The sequence below is a fragment of the Thamnophis elegans genome, chromosome 4 (assembly GCF_009769535.1).
Source record: "Thamnophis elegans isolate rThaEle1 chromosome 4, rThaEle1.pri, whole genome shotgun sequence".
In the NCBI taxonomy this organism is placed as follows: domain Eukaryota; kingdom Metazoa; phylum Chordata; class Lepidosauria; order Squamata; family Colubridae; genus Thamnophis; species Thamnophis elegans.
This window is the reverse complement of record NC_045544.1, coordinates 77559216-77580712: the sequence shown is the minus strand read 5'-3', so window position 1 is coordinate 77580712 and position 21497 is coordinate 77559216. Positions and strand designations below refer to the sequence as shown.

The following is a 21497-nucleotide window of genomic DNA, read 5'->3' as shown; positions in this document are numbered from 1 at the left end:
GGCCAACTTATCAACAGTTCCTTTGGACCTTACGCCACAGATGGTTATGGGCTGAAACATGCTACGCCTAGCAGTATAATTCTCTCATTTGCTGGCATCCTGTGTTGTCCAGAGCAACAGGTCAACTTGTTCCCGAGAACTGGATAGCATACAAGTTGAAAAAAATCATCACTATCAACTGGTATACAGAGTGCTGTGTACAATTTTTTGTATGGCAGCAGAGAATACCTTCTAAAGCTAAGCATGGGAGTGGAAATTTTGCAATTTATTTATTTATTTGCTAAAGGTCAAGAACAAATCCTCCTTGCCTTTCCAACTTGGTTTCTTCCACAAGCTATTTGCATTTTAACACCCATCATCCTCACTCAGCCTGGCCATTATTATTATTACCATTAACTAGAAGACATGGGAAGGAAGGACCCACTGGAGAAGAGCCTATTGCCAGGAAAGATTGAGGGCAAAAGAAGAAGGGGACGACAGAGAATGAGGTGGCTGGATGGAGTCACTGAAGCAGTAGGTGTGAGCTTAAATGGCCATCGGGTGATGGTGGAGAACAGGAAGGCCTGGAGGAACGTTGTCCATGGGGTCGCAATGGGTCAGACACGACTTTGCAACTAACAACAAAACTAGAAGACCCAACAAGACATAACACCTAGGATTCGACCATAAGCAAGTAGTAAGGTCCAAAGCAGCCACGCAGACACACCTTCCTCACCTCAGGAAAGGCTGGGAAATCTAAGATAACTGAGAGGCTGCCTTCACATTATCTGCTAATCCCTAAACCTAGGTTGCATCAAACAAATACACTACCTTACAGACCAGCTTCGAATTCCAATACAGGTACTCCTTCACTTAGGGCCTCAATTGACCCCAGTATTTCTGTTGCTAAGTGAGACATTTGTTAAGTGAGTTTTGCCCCATTTTACAGCATTTCTTGCCACAGCTGTTAAGTGAATCACTGCAGTTGTTACAATTAGTAACACGGTTATTAAGTGAATCTGGCTTCCCCTTTGTCAGAAGGTTGCAAAAGATGATCACATGTCCACAGAGCACTGCAGCTGTCATAAATATGAACCCGTTGCCAAACATCTGCATTTTGACCATGGGGAATGTTGCAATGGTCGTAAGTGTGAAAAACGGTCGTAAGTCATTTCCGCCTACTCTTGTAACATTAGTCACTAAACAACCGTTGCAAATCGAGGACCACCTGTATATAAACAGACCATAGCTAAATTTCCCCAAATACAAGGAACCCAGACGCACCAACTGTGCAAGCGGGGACAGAGGGCACCAACTGCAGGCTCCTTTGCTAAGCGGCTCCGCCTCCAAGCGCTTGTGCCGAAGCACGTGCAGGCCACTCCTCTCGGGGCAGATGACTTTCCAGAGGGAAGAACGTGTGCCAAGGAAGGCAATGCCCCAGGACTAAGCTCTACCTTGGAACTGGCCCTCTTTACGGGGCAAATGAGAACTGCTGCTGGTCAGCGAAAACGTGCCCGCCATCCCTGCAGTCAGCACCGAATCGAGCCCGTGGGGGGGCGGGGGGGCGGAAGGATCTAAGGATTTAAAAGGAATCCGCTTCCCTCCCCGCGAAGAAAGAAAGACGGAAGCAGAGTTGTCCGCTTCCTTACATGTGGCTGCAGGTCCTCCTCTCCCGGATCTCCACCGCTGAGCCCCAGCGTTTTCTCCGCTCAAAACCTCGCTGCTCGCTTTCCCTTCGCCGCTCTCTTCCAGGTCCCAAAAAAAGACTCCCGGCTGCCTGCTAAAGATTTGTAGCGGCTGAGGGCGATCACCAGGTCCTAGTGCTCTCAGGAGACTGGCGCTCCCCGAACCATCTTCAGAGACAGGAATCGGCGCCAGGACACTGACGGGAGGGCGGGAGTGTAGTTCCCTGAGCACGTGCAGGTTGCCTTCCCATCCAGCCCCGTCTTCTTAACTTCCTGGGCATTTGAAACCAGGAGCGAACAACTTAAGACACTGCACGTATTTTGGACTACAGGGCCCACAATTGCTTGCTGCTTCTAGCTGCCCTTCAAAAAAATTTATTCTGGCGTAAATAATCCTTAAGAGTGGCAGAAGATAGTGATTTTTACGTTTTCTCATTTGGGCACCAGTATTGAATATGCTCACACCATCTGTAATACAACGAACAAACAGGCAGCTTAAAAATTAACATTGTGCCATTAACTTAAATGGTGAAATAGTGTAGGTTCTCCTGCTTGAGAAGGGGGCTGGACTATAAGACCTCCAAGGTCCCTTCCAGCTCTATTCTATTCTATTCTATTCTATAGCTTTATAATAAATTAGCCAATAAATTAAAGGGATTTTTCTGTATTCAACTCCAATCAGTATTTGGAAAATTGACCTCAAGGGGAATTAAAATGTGCTCTGGATCCAGCAACAGGTAGATACATTATTTATGCCAAATGCTACCATTAGGTGAAACACTAAGCTGTCCCTAAACTAAACTCAGATTTTCCCTGCACCACTTTATTAAAGCAAAAGTTGTATAAAGAGGCAGATTAATATTTTTTTGAATATTGGTGTTGGAAAAGAGTCATGAGAATACTATAGATAGCTAAAACAAACAAACAAATGGATCTTTGGAAAAGTCAAGCTAGAGTGTTCCCATGATTTACAAATGACCAGCCTCACATTATTATATTTTGGACATATTTAAGACTTAGTTTTCTTGAGACGTGCTGGGAAAGAGGGAAAGAAAAAAAAGAATGGCTAGCAGCAAGGTTGTTGTTAGTTGTTAATTGCAAAGTCATGTCCAACCCATCGCGACCTCCTGGACAACGTTCCTCCAGGCCTTCCTGTCCTCTACCATCTTCTGGAGTCCATTTAAGCTCACATGACTGCTTCAGTGACTTCATCCAGCCACCTCATTCTCTATCATCCCCTTCTTCTTTTGCCCTCAATCTTTCCTGGCAATAGGCTCTTCTCCAGTGAATCCTTCCTTCTCATTAGGTAGCCAAAGTATTTGAGTTTCATCTTCAGGATCTGGCTTTCTAAAGAGCAGCCAGGGTTGATCTCCTCTAGGATTGACCGGTTTGATCGTCTTGCAGTCCAAGGGACTCACAGGAGTCTTTTCCAGCACTATAGTTCAAGACCTCAATTCTTTGGCAGTCAGCCTTTCTTATGGTCCATCTTTCACAGCCATACATTGCAAATGGGAAAACCAGCAAGGTAGATCTGTTCAAATATGATGTGGCACCATTGGAAAACCTGAAGGGCCAGGTCAAAAAATGATCATTCTGGAGAAGATCTGTCAACACTATGTTCTGTGGCAGCTTCTGCCTCAGACTAAGATAATAAATTAGAGGAAAGCTAGCAGCAAACTCTGATCAAAGAGGCCAACTTCCCCTCCTGCTGTATTCTAGATTTGTAGTTTATTTCTGGGTAAAAAGAGCTTACTTGGGATCGTTGACCTCTCAGTTTTTAGGAACAGAAAATAACACTTTACAGGCTTCCTGATTAAAAGGAATTTGATTCTGGAGGTTAGAACTTGGTTCTTCTTCCTTTTTTGCCCACCAAAAGATTTTCTGCCTACCAATCAGTTTCACACAATAGTTGATTACACCCACTTATTTTGTCTGTCTCACTCTTTTCCTGCTGAATAGCTTAGGGCTATTGATGGTTGTGAATGTATGTACCTATGTTACAGCAAATATATTGTGCTATTTGATTGTGGCTGTAGTGAGCAAACATTTTTTGGACATGAGTTTTTAACACTAGTGGCAGGCAAAAAAGGAACTTGAGCCAAGAGCTTTGAATGATACTATTGAATGAACAAAGTCCAAGGCCTGGCCAGATGCCTTATGTTTTGGAAGACTTTTTCCTTAATTCCCACTATGTGGAAACAGATTCTGGGGAAGGAAAGGCAGTTTGCATAATTTCTTGATTATATTAAATATTCCAGTCCACACAGATGATACTGAAAGATGCCAGGGCTGAATTCTAGCACAAACTCATTTTGGCAAAGAAGAGAGATTACTGTATTTTTCGGAGTATAAGACGCACCAAGATTTTGAAGAGGCAAATTAAAAAAAAAAGCTTTTGCACTCCGCAGACCTCATAAAAACAGCCCCCCCCCCTTTTTTTTTTCAAAAAAGGGCATGAATAGTCTTTAGGGAGCTTGTAGAGTGCTCCTGGGGGCTGGGGGGGGGAGAAAAGTGAGCAAAAAATGTCCCATTTCTCATTTCTACCCTCCCGAGCCCCCCAGGAGCACTCTGGAAGCCTCCTAAAGGCAATGCACAGCCATTTTGGCAGGGTTTCAGGAGGCAAAAAATGCTGTATTCAGTGTATAAGATGCACCCAGATTTTCAGCCTCTTTTTTGAGGGGAAAAGGTGCATCTTATATGCTGAAAAATACGGTACTTAGGATAATATACCTATCCGTAATCAAACAACTTGAAAGGCTTGGAGTTTCGGTTTGATTGCTCCATTTGGCAGCAGCTCTACAGATTCTCTGTGGGAAAAGTAGACCTATGCATCTTTTGTATCCTTGGTTGCTGAATCTGGAGCTACCGAGAATTGGATCAGAAGTCTTCTCCTGCACATATTGAGATAAAGTTTGTTCACCCTTTAAAAGTTCATGAACTTTATATCTCACCACTGTACTTCTTGTATACAGAGATGTGTAAAATTTGATCTGTGCTTTGTCTAAATCCAGGTAATAAGTAGATGCTAGCAAAATAAACAACACACAAAATAGGTGTTGTGCTATATCTTTATGAACCAACATCCAGTGTTTTTAATGGAAAAGGGATGTGAAGCTTTACATTTGTAACAAGTGGGTTATCCTTTAGCAAGAGGGACTTCAACCAAATGTTTTCTATACATTTTAATCAATCCTGAATATTAGCTTGGAGGTATTTGGTCCAATCATCTTTACTAAACTGCTTCAGTGGATTGATATTTTTGGAGGAACTTCAGACCTTACCACAATATTTCATGTGAATCAAAAGGAGGGCTTGGAATGGATCCAGCCATTTTAAAACAAAAGATTCTTCTGCTTCAGCCAGTTTCTTGTAAATATAATACTTGTGTGTATTGAATCATGCTACCTGACCCACACTCATTTAAGTTTCAGATAACTGTCAAAACTCTGATATTTTTCCAAACTATTGCAGAATTTATGCTCCCTAAATGATTGCACTGCTCCCACTGCCATGTTACAAAGTTGGGATGAGGTTGTTTTGCTGGATTATAGTTTTGTTTTCTCCAAACAGAACATTCCTCACGAAAGCCAGAAACTTCCACTTTAGCTTCATCAATCCAGAGAACATTCTGCATCCACGTGGTCCTTGTCAAACCCGAGAAACAGCAATATGCTTTTTGAAAGGCTGTAGTTTCTTCCCTTTTGCCTTCCTTGCATGCCACTCTTCTTCAGTATATTTCTTATGATGGATTCATAAAAACTAACATCAACAACACAAGAGTAGTTTGCAGATCCTCTGCTGTTTCTCTGAGCTTCTTTGCTCCCTCCTGAAATGTTATGAAGAACAGAATCAAATGATGGCAACTAACATTTTTTTAAATAAGTGAGGGTCCCTCAAATATACAGTACATCTGATTGTCACCTCATTGATTGTAAATAACAGTGATTCAACTTAGGAAAGCCAATTAGTCTCACAGCTTCATATACTTTTTACAACAAATGAACAAGTGAAAAGGATGTTCAATAACATGATACAATATATTGTTGGTTGCTGTTTATTCAGAATCTTTTTTATTAACTGGACAGATAAAACATTGATCTCCTAGTTCTAATGGCTAATAACATTTTGTGTGATCCAATGTTGACACCTGACAATTACCTGGACTAATCCCTGCAGTTTTCTTGGCAAGATTTCATAAATAGTTTGTCATTGCCTTCTTGGGGTTTAGAGGGAATGACCGACCCAAGAACATTAGGCTGGTTTCATGTCCAAGACAGGATTAGAACTCAGTCTCTTGTGTTCTAGCCTGGTGCCTTAACTACTACCCTAAACTAAAGTTAATCTAATATAGAGCTGTGGAGAATTTAAAGAGCTAACTGATTTTTCTCATGACTATTTATACATGCTCTGTGGGGAAAGCAAGCCTCCTTGCACTGCCTCTATTTCTAAAATCAAGCACTATGGTGGCAAACTTGGTGTTTGTGTTGAAGCCTATTTTATTTCCCTAAGTGGGCCTTATTTAAAGTACTGTGTAGCTTATAATATTTTTAGGAAGCACAAGGAGAAGTAAAACTATAGAAAAATAACAAAACCACTATTTAGGATCTGAATCAAATTTTCGGTTCACTGAATCAGAATTGTCAATCTTGAAGTTGCTTGAACATTTCCTTTTGGAGTTTTTCAGTGTGAGTCTGAAAACCAGGAACTGAATGAAGAATATTTTCCAGACTAAGCAGACACTTTGATTACTATGCTGTAATAACCCAGAGTTCTCACATGAACTTTGTACTCAAGATAAAAAGAAAGGCAAAAAAAAAAAGGAGCAACAATCTTCCACAAAAATGATGAATCCTGCAATTTTTGTGCCTTGCTGTAGTTTCTTGGAATCAGAAGTTTTGTTTCTTCCTTGCTGGTAATCATAGTTTTATTATAGATGCTAGGACTGAATCTAAGATTTTATACATGAAGCTTGCAGGTAGTTCTCAATTTATAACCATAATTGGAATGTCTGGTAGTTAAACAGGTGTGCCTGATTATACAAATTATTTTGTCAAGGTCATTAAGTGTATCACCACTGTTGTTAAATAAATCCAGTTTCCCCATTGACTTAGCATGTTGGAAGCACCCTGAAAAGCATGATCACATCACCATCATAAATAAATACCAGTTACAAAGTTCCTGAATTTTAATCACATGACCAGAGAGATGCTGCTACGGTCATAAGTGCAAGGATCAGTTTTAAGTCAATTTCTCAGCCTTGTTGTAACTTAGGACAGTCACTAAACAAATGATTGTAAGTCAAGAATTACCTGTAGATGTGTTTTCTTTTGAAATTTAGAATCCTGGAAGAACCAGTTAAGCCAGCAGAACAATTTTGAGAATCAAAGTCATGGTCCATGTAAATATGTAGCTGCAACATTTTTTCAAAGACATAACAATAAATGCCTGTGGAATTTGTCATGCCGGCATGTATAGCTACAGCATAATGTATGTTTTGAAATGCTGAACTCATAAATCTACATTTGAATTTTTTTCATTGTGCCCCAGAAACTTGATTTGGAGGAGGGAAATAATGAACAAAATAAAATTTAAAAGAATTGCTGCTCTTTGTCTGCTTTCACTTACCTTCTTCAGAGCAGTTTCTGAAAGCTAAAGCCATAAATGAAATGTCAGGCCTGTAGTTATGTTCCTTTTAGGATCTTTGGCTTGCCACACTTTCTATTATTTCACTATGCTGTTTTATTAGTATAGTAGTTGGGAGGGGGGAATAGAAAGGAGTAGAATTGTGAAATGTGTTGTTGTCATTCTTTTCTAGAAGCCCAAGGTCATCTTTTGTCTCCACACCTCTGCACCTGACTGGAACCAGTTGGGTGGAGATGCCAGCATGGCCGAAGAAGATTGGACCATGTGATGGATTTATGTGTGTGGGGATAAGATCATGAACTTTCAACTGGGTGGAATCCCAGGAAGTTTTCAGAATTGGGATTTCCACAGATGTGCTAAGATGTCTGACTTATTAAATTAGAACTTTAAGGATCGTTTTGCCTTGGACTCTGATTTAATTCTGCATGATACTTGGAACGCTGACATGCAATGGCTGTGTTAACACATTCAAGCATACATGTGTTTTTTTCATTCCAGTTTAGGATACTTATATGAAAAGCTATCCAAAGAGGGGTTTATAATCTGCAGGTAGAATCTAGTTTGATTCTTGATATTTCAGAAAGGAAGGAAGGAAGGAAGGAAGGAAAGAAAGAAAAGAAAGGAAGAAAGAAAGAAAGAAAGAAAGAAAGAAAGAAAGAAAGAAAAGAGCAAGCCAGGTTTGGAAGCAGTCTCAATAGAAGAGAATATATGTAGGCTCAGGGTTAAACTGTGGAGTCCTTGGTGGTCTCTGAGCTTGGTTGTTTACTTACAGACATTTCGTTACTCAAAAAGATAACAACATCAGTGCTAGTGAGTGTGGGGTTTGCTCTCTTTATATTCAGTAGCTTGCTCTGCCAGTATTGGTGGTGATATGATTCCCCCCCCCCTTGGTAGTACCTTGACTAAGGTATTGTTTTTTGCTTGATTGTTTGTCTGGTGTTAATCCCTGCTTCTCTAGGTATTGGTTGCTGGAAATGATGTATTCTAGTCTTTTGTTTCCTTCTTAGGTTTTTTTTTAATTGTCTGTTTTGAATGGTGTATAAATGTGGTTTATCTTTATATTGTTGGCTGATTTGCCAAGCTTTCAGGAATTCCCTAGCATGTTTGCATTTAGTTTGGTCTAGGATGCTCACAATGTCTCAGTTGAAACTGCTGTGTTGTGTCCGTCCATGTGTTGTGAGATTAAGGCATGTCCATGGTATCTTCTAATTTCTAGTTGATATTCATGCATATGCTAGTTAGTTTTCTGCTTGTCTTTACCACACAGTCACTGTTACAGTCCTTACCCTGCAGGTAATTTTTTTCTTCTTGGACTATTGGGTGTTCGGTTTATTTAAACCTTAAGATGGGAGGTTTTGGTGGGCTTTAACCTTGTGCGCCATGGTGATGAAATGGGGTTGTAATAGTCTGCTATTTGTTTCTGATATGTTTTTGATCTATGGCAGTGCTATCCTTTTCATATCTTGTGTTGGTTGCATTGAAATGGGTTGAGTGGTCAGGTACTTTTTGATAAAATTACATGGGTCTCCATGGAAATTATTGGATAGGCAATCTATTTCCTTTTTTTGGTGTTCTGGGTAGCTGCAGAATGTACGAATTTGAATAAGGTAGAGACTGCATAGGGTTGTATATATCAAAGTACTAGAATGTATAGCCTCATTTGCATACGGAAGCAGATGGCAGTGAGCTATATATATCAAAAATCCAGACTGCACCAGAATTTTTTTTTACCAGCCACCCTAGCACTGCTATCATGGTTTTGTACATACAAGAACCTGTAACACTTCTGTATTGCCTCTTTACAGGCAAAAGAGCAGCTTGCAGCCAGGAATTTACTGACTGAGCAGTTTTTTTTTCTTTATTTAATACTAGGAAGAATTCAAATAATCTTTTGGCAGAAAGGCCAAATTGTAATCCCCTACCTGCTCAGATGCCAGCTTTCCAGACTGAGCTGCATCCAGTTCTGCAGGAATCCTACTTCCAGGGCCAATTTTAGTATCTTTGCAGTATGCCTCCGACACCATTTCACAGCCTTTTCATCTTGGGAGAGCAGCTGAACAAGATGTCACTGCCAGCGTAAGTAAACGAGGCTGACATGGTTGCTTAGGGCTTGTTCATCTGAGGCTTTCATATTTAATCTTCACATATTGTTCTATCTGCCTTAATTCATCAATCTTAGCAATTTACTTTGCTTGACATGCTTGTTTCGCTGTTCTAAAAAAATGGACTCATTGGCAGCATTAATTCATCAGTTGGTTTAGCCATGGGTTTAGTAAACAAATCACAATAGTTGAGTTCATCCAACAGAGTCTAACCTAACCATTTAGTACATGGTGTGACCCAGTTAAGTATCTACTATGGATGTATGTATACAAGGGTGGGATTGAAAAATGTTAGCAACCGGTTCTCTGCCTGGTTGCTGGGTGGGTGTAGCCATTGTGGGCATGGCCTACTTGGCCTCCTGCACCATGGGGGGGGGATTTCACCCTCACCAGGCTCCAAGGGTTCCTTTGAGCCTCTGGGTGGGCGAAAACCATCTCCCCCGGGCTCCATAGGCCCTCCAGAGGCTGGAAACAGGCCCATTTCCAGACTTCCAGAACTTCTGGGAGGCCTGTTTTTCACCCTCCCAGAGCCTCCGCTTGGGCTTTGCGCTTACTGGGCATGACAAATGGGCCATGTGGAAACTCCTGGGAGGGGTGGGGTGGGCCAACCAATACTTGCAACAACCAGTTCAGCGAACCAGATGTAAATCTGATCCGGTCCGAACTGGCTGAATCCGACCCCTGTATGTATGTGTATACGTAGCTGTGGTAAATTCTGAGCTCAGTTACTTCAGTTCTCTTGTAATTCTGTGATAGTTGTTCTGTTTGAAGTGTGAAAGGTGGAGGTCTCAGAATTCTTAGGATTCAAGATCTTCTTTGGGACTGCTCTTTTTTCCAACAATAGGGATGCTTACTTTTTTAAACTCTTTAGTAAAAAGGCAAAAGTGCAAGGAGTGCATGAGCACAAGAGTTAGATTAGACCATGTTCAGAAGTGATTATGATAGTTTTTATTTGGTTAGTGACAAAATAAAATCCACAGGTGAAAAGTGTGGCTTAACAACTTTGCAGGTTCTGGATAACCAAGCACAATTAACTGTCCTTGTGAAACAGAGATCTATTTGGGGGTTGCAATTTCTTGTTTATTAATTCCTGTTAACACACAAGCTGTGGGACTGGGCCATTTTAGCTTTTTAAATGAACCAGAGTTTCACAATTGAAATACAGGTAGTCCTTGACTAACAACCACAATGGGGCCCAAATTTTCTGTTGCTAAGTGAGACTTTGTTCTGCAAATTTTGCTCCATTTTACCACCTTTATCACATTTCTTAAGTGAATCATGATAGTTGTTAAGATAGGAAACATGGCTTTTAAGTGTGTCGTGCTTCCTTATTGACTTTGTCAGAAAGTTGCAAAAGTTGATCACATGACGGCAGGGACAATGCAACTATCATAAATATGAACCAGTTGTCAACCGTCGGAATTTTGTTCACGTGACCATGGAGATGCTGCAATGGTCTTAAGTGTGAAAAACGGTCAAAAGTCACTTTTTTCAGTGTCGTTGTAACTTTGAACAGTCACTAAATGAACTGTTGTAAATGAAGGACTACCTGTATCGATAAGTGCATGGTTATTTGTGGCCATTTTTCTTGGTGTCTGGTATTCACTGGTTTCATTTGAACATATGATGCGTTTGTCTGTGCCAAAACAGAGGATACAAATAAAAGATAGTGCTAATGAATTGTGCAAAAGAAAAGGGAGAGTTAAAGAAATGGAATCTCTCATTCCCAATTCAAGTCCCTATTATTTGAAGTGCAGTCTTGGGGAGGCAGATACACATGTTTGGATCATGGGATGTAATAAGCAGATTTTCTCCTTGAATCAGCATTCTTTTTCCACCCACAGAAATAGAAACCCTGTTATCTGGATTTGCAGGCCCATTGGTCCAATTTGCAGGACATGCTTTAACACTCTGTTGTGCACACTTAACCAAGCCAACTAATTCCAGGAATTAACCTAGAGGGATTAGTTTGGTCTGAACACCCCACCCACCCCCGCCAACAGTAGAAGGCATTTCCTTAGAAGAATCAGTAGGCGTGAAAAAAGTCTTCACTGAGCTCTCATTTTCAAATGAAAATCTCTGCAGTAATCTGAGCAAATTTACATTTTAGAACCAGTAGATGCTGAGTGTTTTACCTGCTCTTGGATTTTAGCAAGGACTGTATTTCAAGTTATTGCACAGAGTGCCATTTGGACTACAAAATACATCTGGGAGTCTGTCCATAACTTTCATTCTTTTAAATGGAGTGCAGCTTGTGTTTGGGTATCTTAAGTGCAGTAGCAACCTGGCTGTTAAAAGCATAACTCAGTTAACTCTTAATGCATTTTGAATGAAAGCACACAGACTAACTGGTGTTTTAATACGGTGTTAATATTTCTCCAGGAGATGCAATTTGCTATTAAACCAACCTTAAAAGTTGCTGAAGGAAGGAAAACTAAGTGACAAGGAACTTCTTGGCATCATACTCCACATTGAACAGTAAAAGGCAAATGGGTCTCTTCAATATCTGGGGGGGGGGGGGGAAACCACCTTGCAGGGGTTTTCATCAGCATCAGTGTAGTAGTTCATATATATGCCGATTCTAAATTGGTGTTGTAAGTGCTTTGTGTTTTTTTTCCCCTTCCTATAAAAGATCAGGCGTCCGTTGTATTGTTTGGGCCTCATTCAATGTTGCCAACTGATCAGAAAAAAATCTTGCTGTGACCTATTTTGGAGTGTCTGTGTTTACAGCAGCTTAATTTATAAAGAAGAACAATAAAAAACAGAAAAGAAAAGATGAATCTTCTCTCTGCATCAAGCACATAATGATTACTGGCTAATGTCTTTGGACTGGTTAAAGGCACAAAAAAGTAGCAGTTCAGGTGAAAAAGCTGGGCAGCCTTCAGCCTGGATAAATTCCATGGCTTGGATAATTGGATCTAAGAACTGCTTTGCTTTTTGATCCCATCATGAATTATGCACAGATTTGTTAGGAAGGACTTGAAGGAACATAATTTCTTCCTCCATCCCCAAGCTGAATACAAATATAGTATTAATAACATTTGTGTCTCGGAATGTACTACCTGATTGTATCTGTGTCAAAGAGAGGCGGTATATTGCCATTGCAGAGAAAGACCCCGTAATAATTGAAATTACATAGCATTCTGCCACAAAATGAATGAAGGTACTTGTTGTTTCGCTGCCTGTCCCTCCACTCCGTCAGCTGATTTCTTTTGGGGTGAATAGAGAGCTGAGTATTTCACTGAGCAAAGCCCATCCCCTCTTCTTCGATTTCTGCCCTCTTGGGAAAGAAATCCTTGATGACAAGGACTGGTGCAGAGTAGCAGAACCTCTTGGACCAGTCAGGACCCTCAACCCATCCAGCAAAGGACATTTTTCTGCCAGCGTTCAGTACCACAGTCCCCATTTCTTGAAAATTCAATCTTTCTTCCCAAAGAATTTCCTGAAGACGGATTTGTTCTTCTGGCTAGGTGAAGCACCTTGGTTTTGCTCACCTACCATTTCTCGGGCTCCAACCGGAGTGGCTATGAAGGAGTGGCAGCGCGGCCGGGGAGGAGTGGTTGGAGCCTGCTCACCAATGTACAGAGTAACAGAGTAGTTGTTGGGTTCTTTAGACTTCGATAAAGGTGTGATCTTCTGATATGTAGCTGAAAGAGAGAGAGGTGTGTGTGTCTTTTATTATAATTTTTTATTATAATTTAATTTTATAATACCAGTGAAATCATCTGGTAACTCCAATTTTAGTCTCTGTGCCTCATCTCCAGGCCATGGATTATAAAAATTATACATACTCAGGGGTGGGCTGCTACGGGTTTGCCCGGGTTCGGGAGAACCCGAAGCTAACGTTATGGCCGGTTCAGAGAACCTCCAAATCCCACCCCTGATTGGCCCCTCCCACCCTCCCCTCTCAGGAGTCTCCACGCGGCCCGTTTTGGATGCGAGGTAAGTGCAGGGCCCATGCGAAGGCTCGGGGAGGGAGGAAAACAGGACTCCTGGAAGTTCCAGAAGGGGAGAAATAGGCCCGTTTCTGGCCTCCGGAAGAACTCTGGAGGCTGGGGAGGCAGTTTTCGCCCTCCCATAGGCTCTAGGAAAGCCTCCGGAGCCTGGGGAAGGTGAAAACGCCCCTGCCGGGGTTCCGGAGGCTGATTAGTCTACACCCAGCATGGCCACGCCCACCCAGCAACTGGGCAGAGAACTTGTTGCTGAAATTTTTGAAGCCCACCCACGTACATACAGTACTCACTTCTTTACTAGCAGGTACAAAGCAGAGGATACTTGCATGTGGCACTGTTTCAACTTCCTTTCTAAAGCATTTCGGACATGTAATCCCTCCTTGACATTGATAGATGAAGTAGAGGTTGGACCAATCAGTGCTCCCTCCAAACTGATTGGAAAGAGGGTGGGAAAGATCACCTTTCCCTGCCCCACCCATTAAAGTCAAGCGTCTTTTCCAACAGGTTGAGTGCAGGACTGGTATATGTTTGTGGGGGAACATGTAGTGGCTTGCTTGATCGTAGAGGCTGGGCGGCAGAGTGAAGCAAGGCTTGTGTGTGAACCACTGATATAATCAGAGAAAATCAAGCTGGGTAGTTTTATTTTCAGAGGTAGTGAAACTGATTAGAAAGATTGGCTTGGCTGATAAGGTTGCCTGTGAAATCTACTAGGTAGATTTCTTGTCCGGATGGTAAACCAGCCAAGACTTACACTGAGTGAATGAGAAGTGTCTCCAATAGCCTGTCCTCAAAACTTATGGAGTTCTGTGATGACACAATGAATGTTGTGAAGCCAACTTGGAAGAAAATTGTCTTGGCTGCCCCAGTAGGATGACATTGATGGAGGTGGCAATATAGTAAAATGTTGGCTCAGAGCAAATGCCCAAAGAGCAGAGCGAAGGGAGACAGCAACTCTTCCTCTCATTACGGCAAGGACCAGGTTCTGTTAAGGATGGAGTGAGGAAGCTTAAAGAGGGAGAAGCAGCTGGCTGGGATCATAAGGAGAAAACAACAGCCTTTTCCACTACACTAATGATGTTACCTAGCTTGGGTAATGAAAGGCCTGCAAGAAAACAACCAAGCTCAGAGAACACCAAGGACCAGGAGTAGGATTTAGCCGGTTCAGACCAGTTCGTGTGAACTGGATGCTAATTTTACATCAACAGTTCACCAAATTGGTAGTTGCAAGAACTGCCCCCCCTCCCAGGAGTCTCCACACGGACCATTTTGGATGCAGGTAAGTGTAGGGCCCACACGGAGGTTCTGGAAAGGCAAAAAATGGGTCTCCTGGAAGTTCCGGAAGTCCAGAAATGGGCCCATTTCTGGCCTCCGGAGGACTCCACAGCCTGGGGGATGCCATTTTCACCCTCCCCGAGGCTTGAGGAAGCCTCCAGAGCCTGGGGAGGGTGAAAACATCCCCACTGCCATGGTGGAGGAGGCTGAATAGGCCACACCTACCCAGCAACTGGGCAGAGAACCAGTTGCTAAAATTTTTTGAATTCCACCCCTGCCAAAGACCTCTCGTTTTAACCCTATGCTAAAATATTCTCCTTTATTGGAGCCTTCCCTAGCCCTGGAGCTCTCACTAATAGCTTGAGGACCATTATACCCAAAATTCTCAGCCATCGCAGACTGTCCCCCATCAGGAAAGGCCAACAAATATGGTACTACTGCCTTCTTTTCTTGACATCTGGAGTATTTCTAGTATTCAAATTCAGCTCTGGGATCAATGAAAAAGGCATGAATATGTGGCCTCTGAGGAACTTCAGGGAGCATTTGGTCTCCCATCTGGGCCTGCTGACACCTCCTTCAGACTTAGGATAGTCACTTGTTGATGAGCATTTTGCTCTTCCATTACCATTAATCAGTTTTCAAAAATCATTTTTTTCCCCAAAATTGCCTCTGACAGTTGCTTCTGGAAAACATTTGTCAAGGTATAAGCATGCCTTTGCCATTCAGGAATAGTCATGATTCCTTTTATCAGAGACAAATGCATATCTTGAAAATTGAGTGATTGAGCATATCGTCATTCTGAAATGACATGTATATGCATCTCAACCAAGTTAAGATAGATCTGGATTTACTGGTCTAGAGATCTGCAATTTTATCAACAATATTTTTAATGTATTTCTTTTTCTGACTTTAAAAAAATACCATTTACTTTTGGTTCTCTGCTTGCAACCAACTGTTGAGGCAGAATTATTTAATTTTAAAGATATGTTTTCCATGCTGGCCCCCAGTAGATGGAATGTGTAAATTCTACCTGTATAGTCAAAGTCTGCTCCACCCTGTTTAAAGCACATTCAAGTGAGAAATGCATTTCAAAAAATCAAACAAATGGATCTGACTCCCAAAGTGTGCTCCTGCCACCTAGTGGAGAGTTTAAGCAATACAGTTGTTCCTTGAAAATAACCTTGACTTCTAACTGAAATGATAGTCTGAAAATAGCATATGATGTCATGTTAGTCACTGTAGACACATTTTAAAGGCAGAGGGCTCTGAGCTGTATTTGAATATAAGGTCATGGATTTAATAGCTTATCAGCTGTACAAACATTTAGAAAGCCAGGGAAAATTAATAGTCTTAACAAGAGTTATTTATTTCTTTGACAATACCTACAGACATTCAGTTGCAATGTATGGCTGTGAAAGATGGACAATAAGGAAGGCTGACTGCCAAAGAATTGAGGCCTTTGAACTATGGTGCTGGAGGAGACTCCTGCGAGTCCCTTGGACTGCAAAGCGATCAAACCGGTCAGTCCTAGAGAAGATCAACCCTGACTGCTCTTTAGGCCAGACCCTGAAGGTGAAACTGAAGTACTTTGGCCACCTAATGAGAAGGAAGGACTCACTGGAGAAGAGCCCAATGCTGGGAAAGATTGAATGCAAAAGAAAAAGGGGACAACAGAGAATGAGGTGGCTGGATGGAGTCACCAAACAGTAAGCATGAGCTTAAATGGACTCCAGAGGATGGTAGAGGACAGGAAGGCATGGAGGAACATTGTCCATGGGGTTGCGATGGGGAAGACATGAATTCGCAACTAACAACAATAACAACAGACATTCTAGAAAACTCTGGGTGCTGTACAAGACCAAATCAAAAATTACACCTAATAATTCTGGTTCTTTTTCTCCAATAGATATGCATGTCATACCTGAAGTGAATGAATATGATCGCCTTTTGCTTGTCACCAGTCCACAATCATCTTCCTGGTAGAACTGAGGGTCTTGTGACCTCGCTGACTCCAAAGGAGAACACTGCTTTAGATTCTGTTCTGCGGTATAAATAGGTGCAGCTCTGAGGCCATTTCCTAGAAGGAGAGGCACACTGCATTAAGGCTGAATATTCCAGCAGTGTATCACAGAGTGCTAGTTGTAGCCTTTTTAAAAGCACTGACACGGTCGGATCAGATGACTTGCTTATGGGACCAATGTCAGCATATTAGCTTTAACACAGATTATGTAACCTTTGCTGGGATGGAGACTACGAAATAAGCTTAGAACATGTATGTGGGGGGTGGTTTGCGTGTGTATGAGAGGGAAAGACTGTGATAAGCCATTATTTGGTTAAATCTGATTAGCTAGCTTCACACAACATGTAAAACCAAATCAAAATGATCTACATTTTGACGTAGGACAGAGATCCCCAACCCCCAGTCTATGACTGGCACCAGTCTGTGGCATGCCAGAAACCAGGCTGTGCAAACAAGCAAAGCTCCATCCACCAGATGAAGGCAGCACACAAAACTACATGCCCCCTTCTAGTTTGCGGAAAAACCTCTCTCCACAAAACTGGTCCCTAGTTCCCAAAAGGCTGACTTAGTATGTTAAGTAAACCAAGAGAATACACAATTTAGGATCAGGGCGGGATGGTAGAACTAATTTCAAAAATAGAAGGAAAAGAACCATGGTTTTGTATTGTTCAGTGTGTACGTGTGTGGTACATTAGATAGAATAGAATAGAATTCTTTATTGGCCAACTGTGATTGGACACACAAGGAATTTGTCTTTAGTGCTTATGCTCTCAGTGAACCTAAAAAGACAAGATACATTTGTCAAGAATCATAAGGTATAACACTTAATTACAGTCATGGGGTACAAATAAGCAACCAGGAAACAATATCAATATAAATCATAAGGATACAAGCAACAAAGTTACAGTCATGCAGTCCTAAGTGTGGGGAGATGGGTGATAGGAACGATGAGAAGACTAATAGTAATAGTAATTGCAGCCTTAGTGAATTATTTGTTTAGCAGAGTGATGTCATTAGGGAAAAAAACGTTCTTGTATCTAGTTGTCTTGGTGTGCAGTGCTCTATAGCGTCGTTTTGAGTGTAGGAGTTGAAACAATTTATGTCCAGGATGCGAGGGGTCTGTAAATATTTTCACAGCCCTTTTTTTGACTCGTGCAGTGTATAGATCCTCAATGGAAGGCAGGTTGGTAGTAATAGTTTTTTTCTGCAGTTATACCTACTGTAGTATGTAGTACAATACATTGATTTTTTTGCAGAGGAGCCGTGGTGGCACTGTGGTTAGAATGCAGTACTGCAGGCTAATTCTGCTGACTGCCAACTGTCAACAGATTGGCAGTTCAATTCTCACCAGCTCAAGGTTGACTCAGCCTTCCATCTTTCTGAGGTTTGTAAAATGAGGACCCAGATTGTTGTGGAAATATGTTGATTCTGTAAACCACTTACGTAGGGCTGTAGAGCATTGTGAAGTGGTATATAAGTATAAGTGCTATTTCTCTTGCAGATAGAAGCTCTGTTTCTCCAGCTGTCAGCAATCACATTTAGAGGTTTGCTCATATCCCATAGATATCTCTTCCTTGGAGGAAAATATTTTGTCTCAATATTTTTTTTTAAACCATTTAGTCCAATCCAGCAAAGGATTGTTTAGATGTGGCCATTTCCACTACCTTGGCCAGTTTCTCCAAGACTTCAAAAGTCCAAAATAAATTAAGAAGATGCTTGAATGGATTCTATGTCATTAGTTCTTACCTGTCCTCTACAGCAGTAATTTTGGAAGGATGCTCTCTTATGATGCATCAATTAAGATGACAGGAACATTTCACTACATATTATTTAAAGATTTTATATCACTGGGTAGTATAGCAGCATTACTATTCTAAAGACAAAGGTAACTTCTTTCAGATCAAGATTGAATTCCAGTGACTGTATGGATTTCTGGCAGCAACCCCGAAGTAGTTCATTACTATTTAGTCATATTTTGGGAGATTCCCAATCAGGCCTGCACTTGTATTCTCCCATCCAATTATTTACTAGACTCAACATTGTTTAGTTCAGGGTCTAGAGAAGCCCATGTTCTCTATCTGCTGATACTACAATAATAAGCTACTGAGGTGAAGTCAGGAAAATGCTCTTGAAAATCTGCAATCAGCCCCATACACTTACCTGTTGTATCCAGTGGTTCACTACGAGTACTATAAGGCAACTGCAGCTTTACACTTGACTTGGGCAGAAATCTGATTTCTTGACTCTTAGTTGGAAGCTTTTTCTGAAAGCTCTGGAAGTGGGGAACTCCTTGTCCAGGAATTTCACTAAAAAAAGAGTGGGTGGGGTGGAGATAGGAAAGGGGATTCAAATCCAAATTTGCACAGCACTCTGCTGCATATTTCTGGCAGTGTTTAGTTGTAGATTGTCTTTTCCATAAAGCAAACAGAGATGTTTTATTCATAGGCACCACTTTAGTAAAGGTTCCCCTCACACATATGTGCTAGTCATTCCCAACTCTAGGGGGTGGTACTCATCTCCATTTCAAAGTTGAAGAGCCCGCATGTCTAAAGACATTTCCATGGTCATGTGGCTGGCATGACTAAATGCCAAAGGCATACGAAATGGCATATTTCCCACCAAAGTGGTCCCTATTTTTCTACTTGCATTTTTACATGCTTTCGAATTGCTAGGTTGGCAGAAGCTGGGACAAGTAACAGGAACTCACTCCATTACACAGCGCTAAGGATTTGAACTGTCGAACTTTCTGATCGACAAGCTCAGCGTCTTAGCCACTGAGCCAGCGTGTCCCTTAGGCACTACTTTAGGATATCTCAATTAATTTCATTTGGTCAACTGGTAGCTTCTGTGTGGCTGAAAATAAACCAGCACACTGCATGTTAATAAGAAGTGGGCATCAGGGATGCCTCTAATAATATAGAGGCTGGAGAATCATACAGGAAGAAAAAGCAAGAGAACCACAGTAATAATCTTAACTAAACTTGAACAAGATGCATTTCCAAATATTAAACTGCTGTTAATCTAATCTCTCCAGATGTGATAGACTGCAATCTCCATCAGTCCAGCTAGCATGGCCATAATTTTACATTTAGGAATCCCAGAGTCTGGATATTTTCAGTATCTTGATGCAGTATTGCATTTTTAAGAAACGCAAAAATATTTATAGGAATATCAGTCTTGTGAATTCTCAAAAAACTTTCTGCATACTTCTCTGCAAATTTATAGTGTGGCTGAGTTGCTTGAACTCCTTACCTAACCACAGAGGTCATTCCTTGAACAGGCTGGGAAGATGATGGGAAGAAATCCATTTCCAGTAAACCTTGGAACAGATCAAAGCAGTCATTTCAGACATCATATTTTAAAATAAAACCATTCAAGCAAGCCTATGAGAAAAGTCTATTTCATACACTCTGATGAACAGGAATGATAACATGAATTTTAAAGCACTTTCATTTATCTTTACTTGTATCGTTCAGCTCAAATGTGGAATGTGCACAGTAGCCCCCATACAAGCCACTGTTATTGTACTGCTACACACAAGGAACTGAGACTAGGAGATCATTTTGTTTTAGCTCCAGTTTCCCACAAATAAATCCCAATATTTTAGACAATCTTCCCTACAATATTAAGATTAAAACCCATTTTATGATCCTAGGTTTGACCCAGTTTCAATGCGATACATGGTGAGGAAAGATAAAAGTGGCTGTAAAATTAAAAACTTTTCCCCGCTTAGGCCTAATCATTATACTATGGGCTGTATTTCAATTTTACCTGAGTTTTGCTGTAATTTGGTAACCCATTCTTTCATGAGTGGTTCAGTTGGAGCTCTGAGAAGATACTTGGAGCCATCATTCAACCTAGATGTGTGTGAGAGAAAAAGTATTATGGAATCAGACTTCAAGGTAGCCCAGATTAAGAATTCATTGTTAAGCAAGTCAGTACTACTTATTATAAAGCTGTAGTAACAAAATCTTACAATTCTGAACATGCTTTCTCCTCTGTCACTTCATGAAATCTAGCAAGGGTCTTGTCTGAGATGCTTACTTAGGATACTTTCCTGCCCCGAACTCAATCCTCTTTTATCTGACCGTTGTCTTGGTAGTGGCTCTTCCTCCTGTCTGTCAAGGCCACTCCCATTCTCTTTACATATGGTGGCATAAAGAAATTTGTATAATTTTGGAAACTGGTCTAGAAAACTCCATAGAATACTTTCCAAGACTTCCTAATCCTAGGATACCTGTCAATAGAACTATTAGATGATAGCTGGCCACATTTCAGTGTTGTACTTCAGTGGGAATTAAGACATAAGTAACGGGTAGAAATATCTACCTTAAACCTTACTACAAGTTAAGAGATGGGAATGACTGAAAGTTGTAAGTGAAGAGGAAACAATTAGTGCTGGAATTCTGAAAAGAAGTTGATTCTGTTCTCTTCAGGAAATTCATTGGCACTATGTGTTGTCCTAGAAATCTGATCGGGAGCAGAGATATGACAAACTGCCTGCGTCCTTCCTCAGCAACTGAATACAGTGAATGTGTTTCACTGTTGGCATATTGGGATATCTACAAAAATTGTATAAAGGACAGCACCTGTTCCAAATGTCCAGTCAGAGAATGACAATTTCTAAATTCTAACAGCACCTATACCTTAAAGTGCCAAATGCATCCAGGTACCTCATAAAAAATCAATGCTACTCACTGTAATGTGAAACAATGGCTCTTTTTGGTATATTCTGTTTCCAGGGTGCAAACAGCTCCAGACAGGTTCAACGGTAAGGCCATCACAGAGCTCTGTTATGCAAAGAAGGCAAACATAAAGTCCCCACACTTGAAAATATTGCTTC

At 41.2% G+C, this 21497-nt stretch overlaps 1 protein-coding gene across 1 annotated transcript in view; it reads right to left on the bottom strand.

Annotated features, from left to right (window-relative positions):
- Positions 1 to 12017: 12017 nt before the first annotated feature.
- LOC116506953 overlaps positions 12018 to 21497 on the bottom strand; it is a 70081-nt gene continuing 60601 nt past the window's right edge. The window contains exons 26-31 of the mRNA XM_032214846.1: positions 21353 to 21444; positions 20426 to 20511; positions 19907 to 19973; positions 18815 to 18960; positions 16556 to 16711; positions 12018 to 13056 (exon numbers count right to left, since the gene is read on the bottom strand). Of these exons, the coding sequence (XP_032070737.1) occupies positions 12827 to 13056; positions 16556 to 16711; positions 18815 to 18960; positions 19907 to 19973; positions 20426 to 20511; positions 21353 to 21444 (777 nt within the window). The 3' untranslated portion in view covers positions 12018 to 12826. The remainder of the gene's footprint in view (positions 13057 to 16555; positions 16712 to 18814; positions 18961 to 19906; positions 19974 to 20425; positions 20512 to 21352; positions 21445 to 21497) is intronic.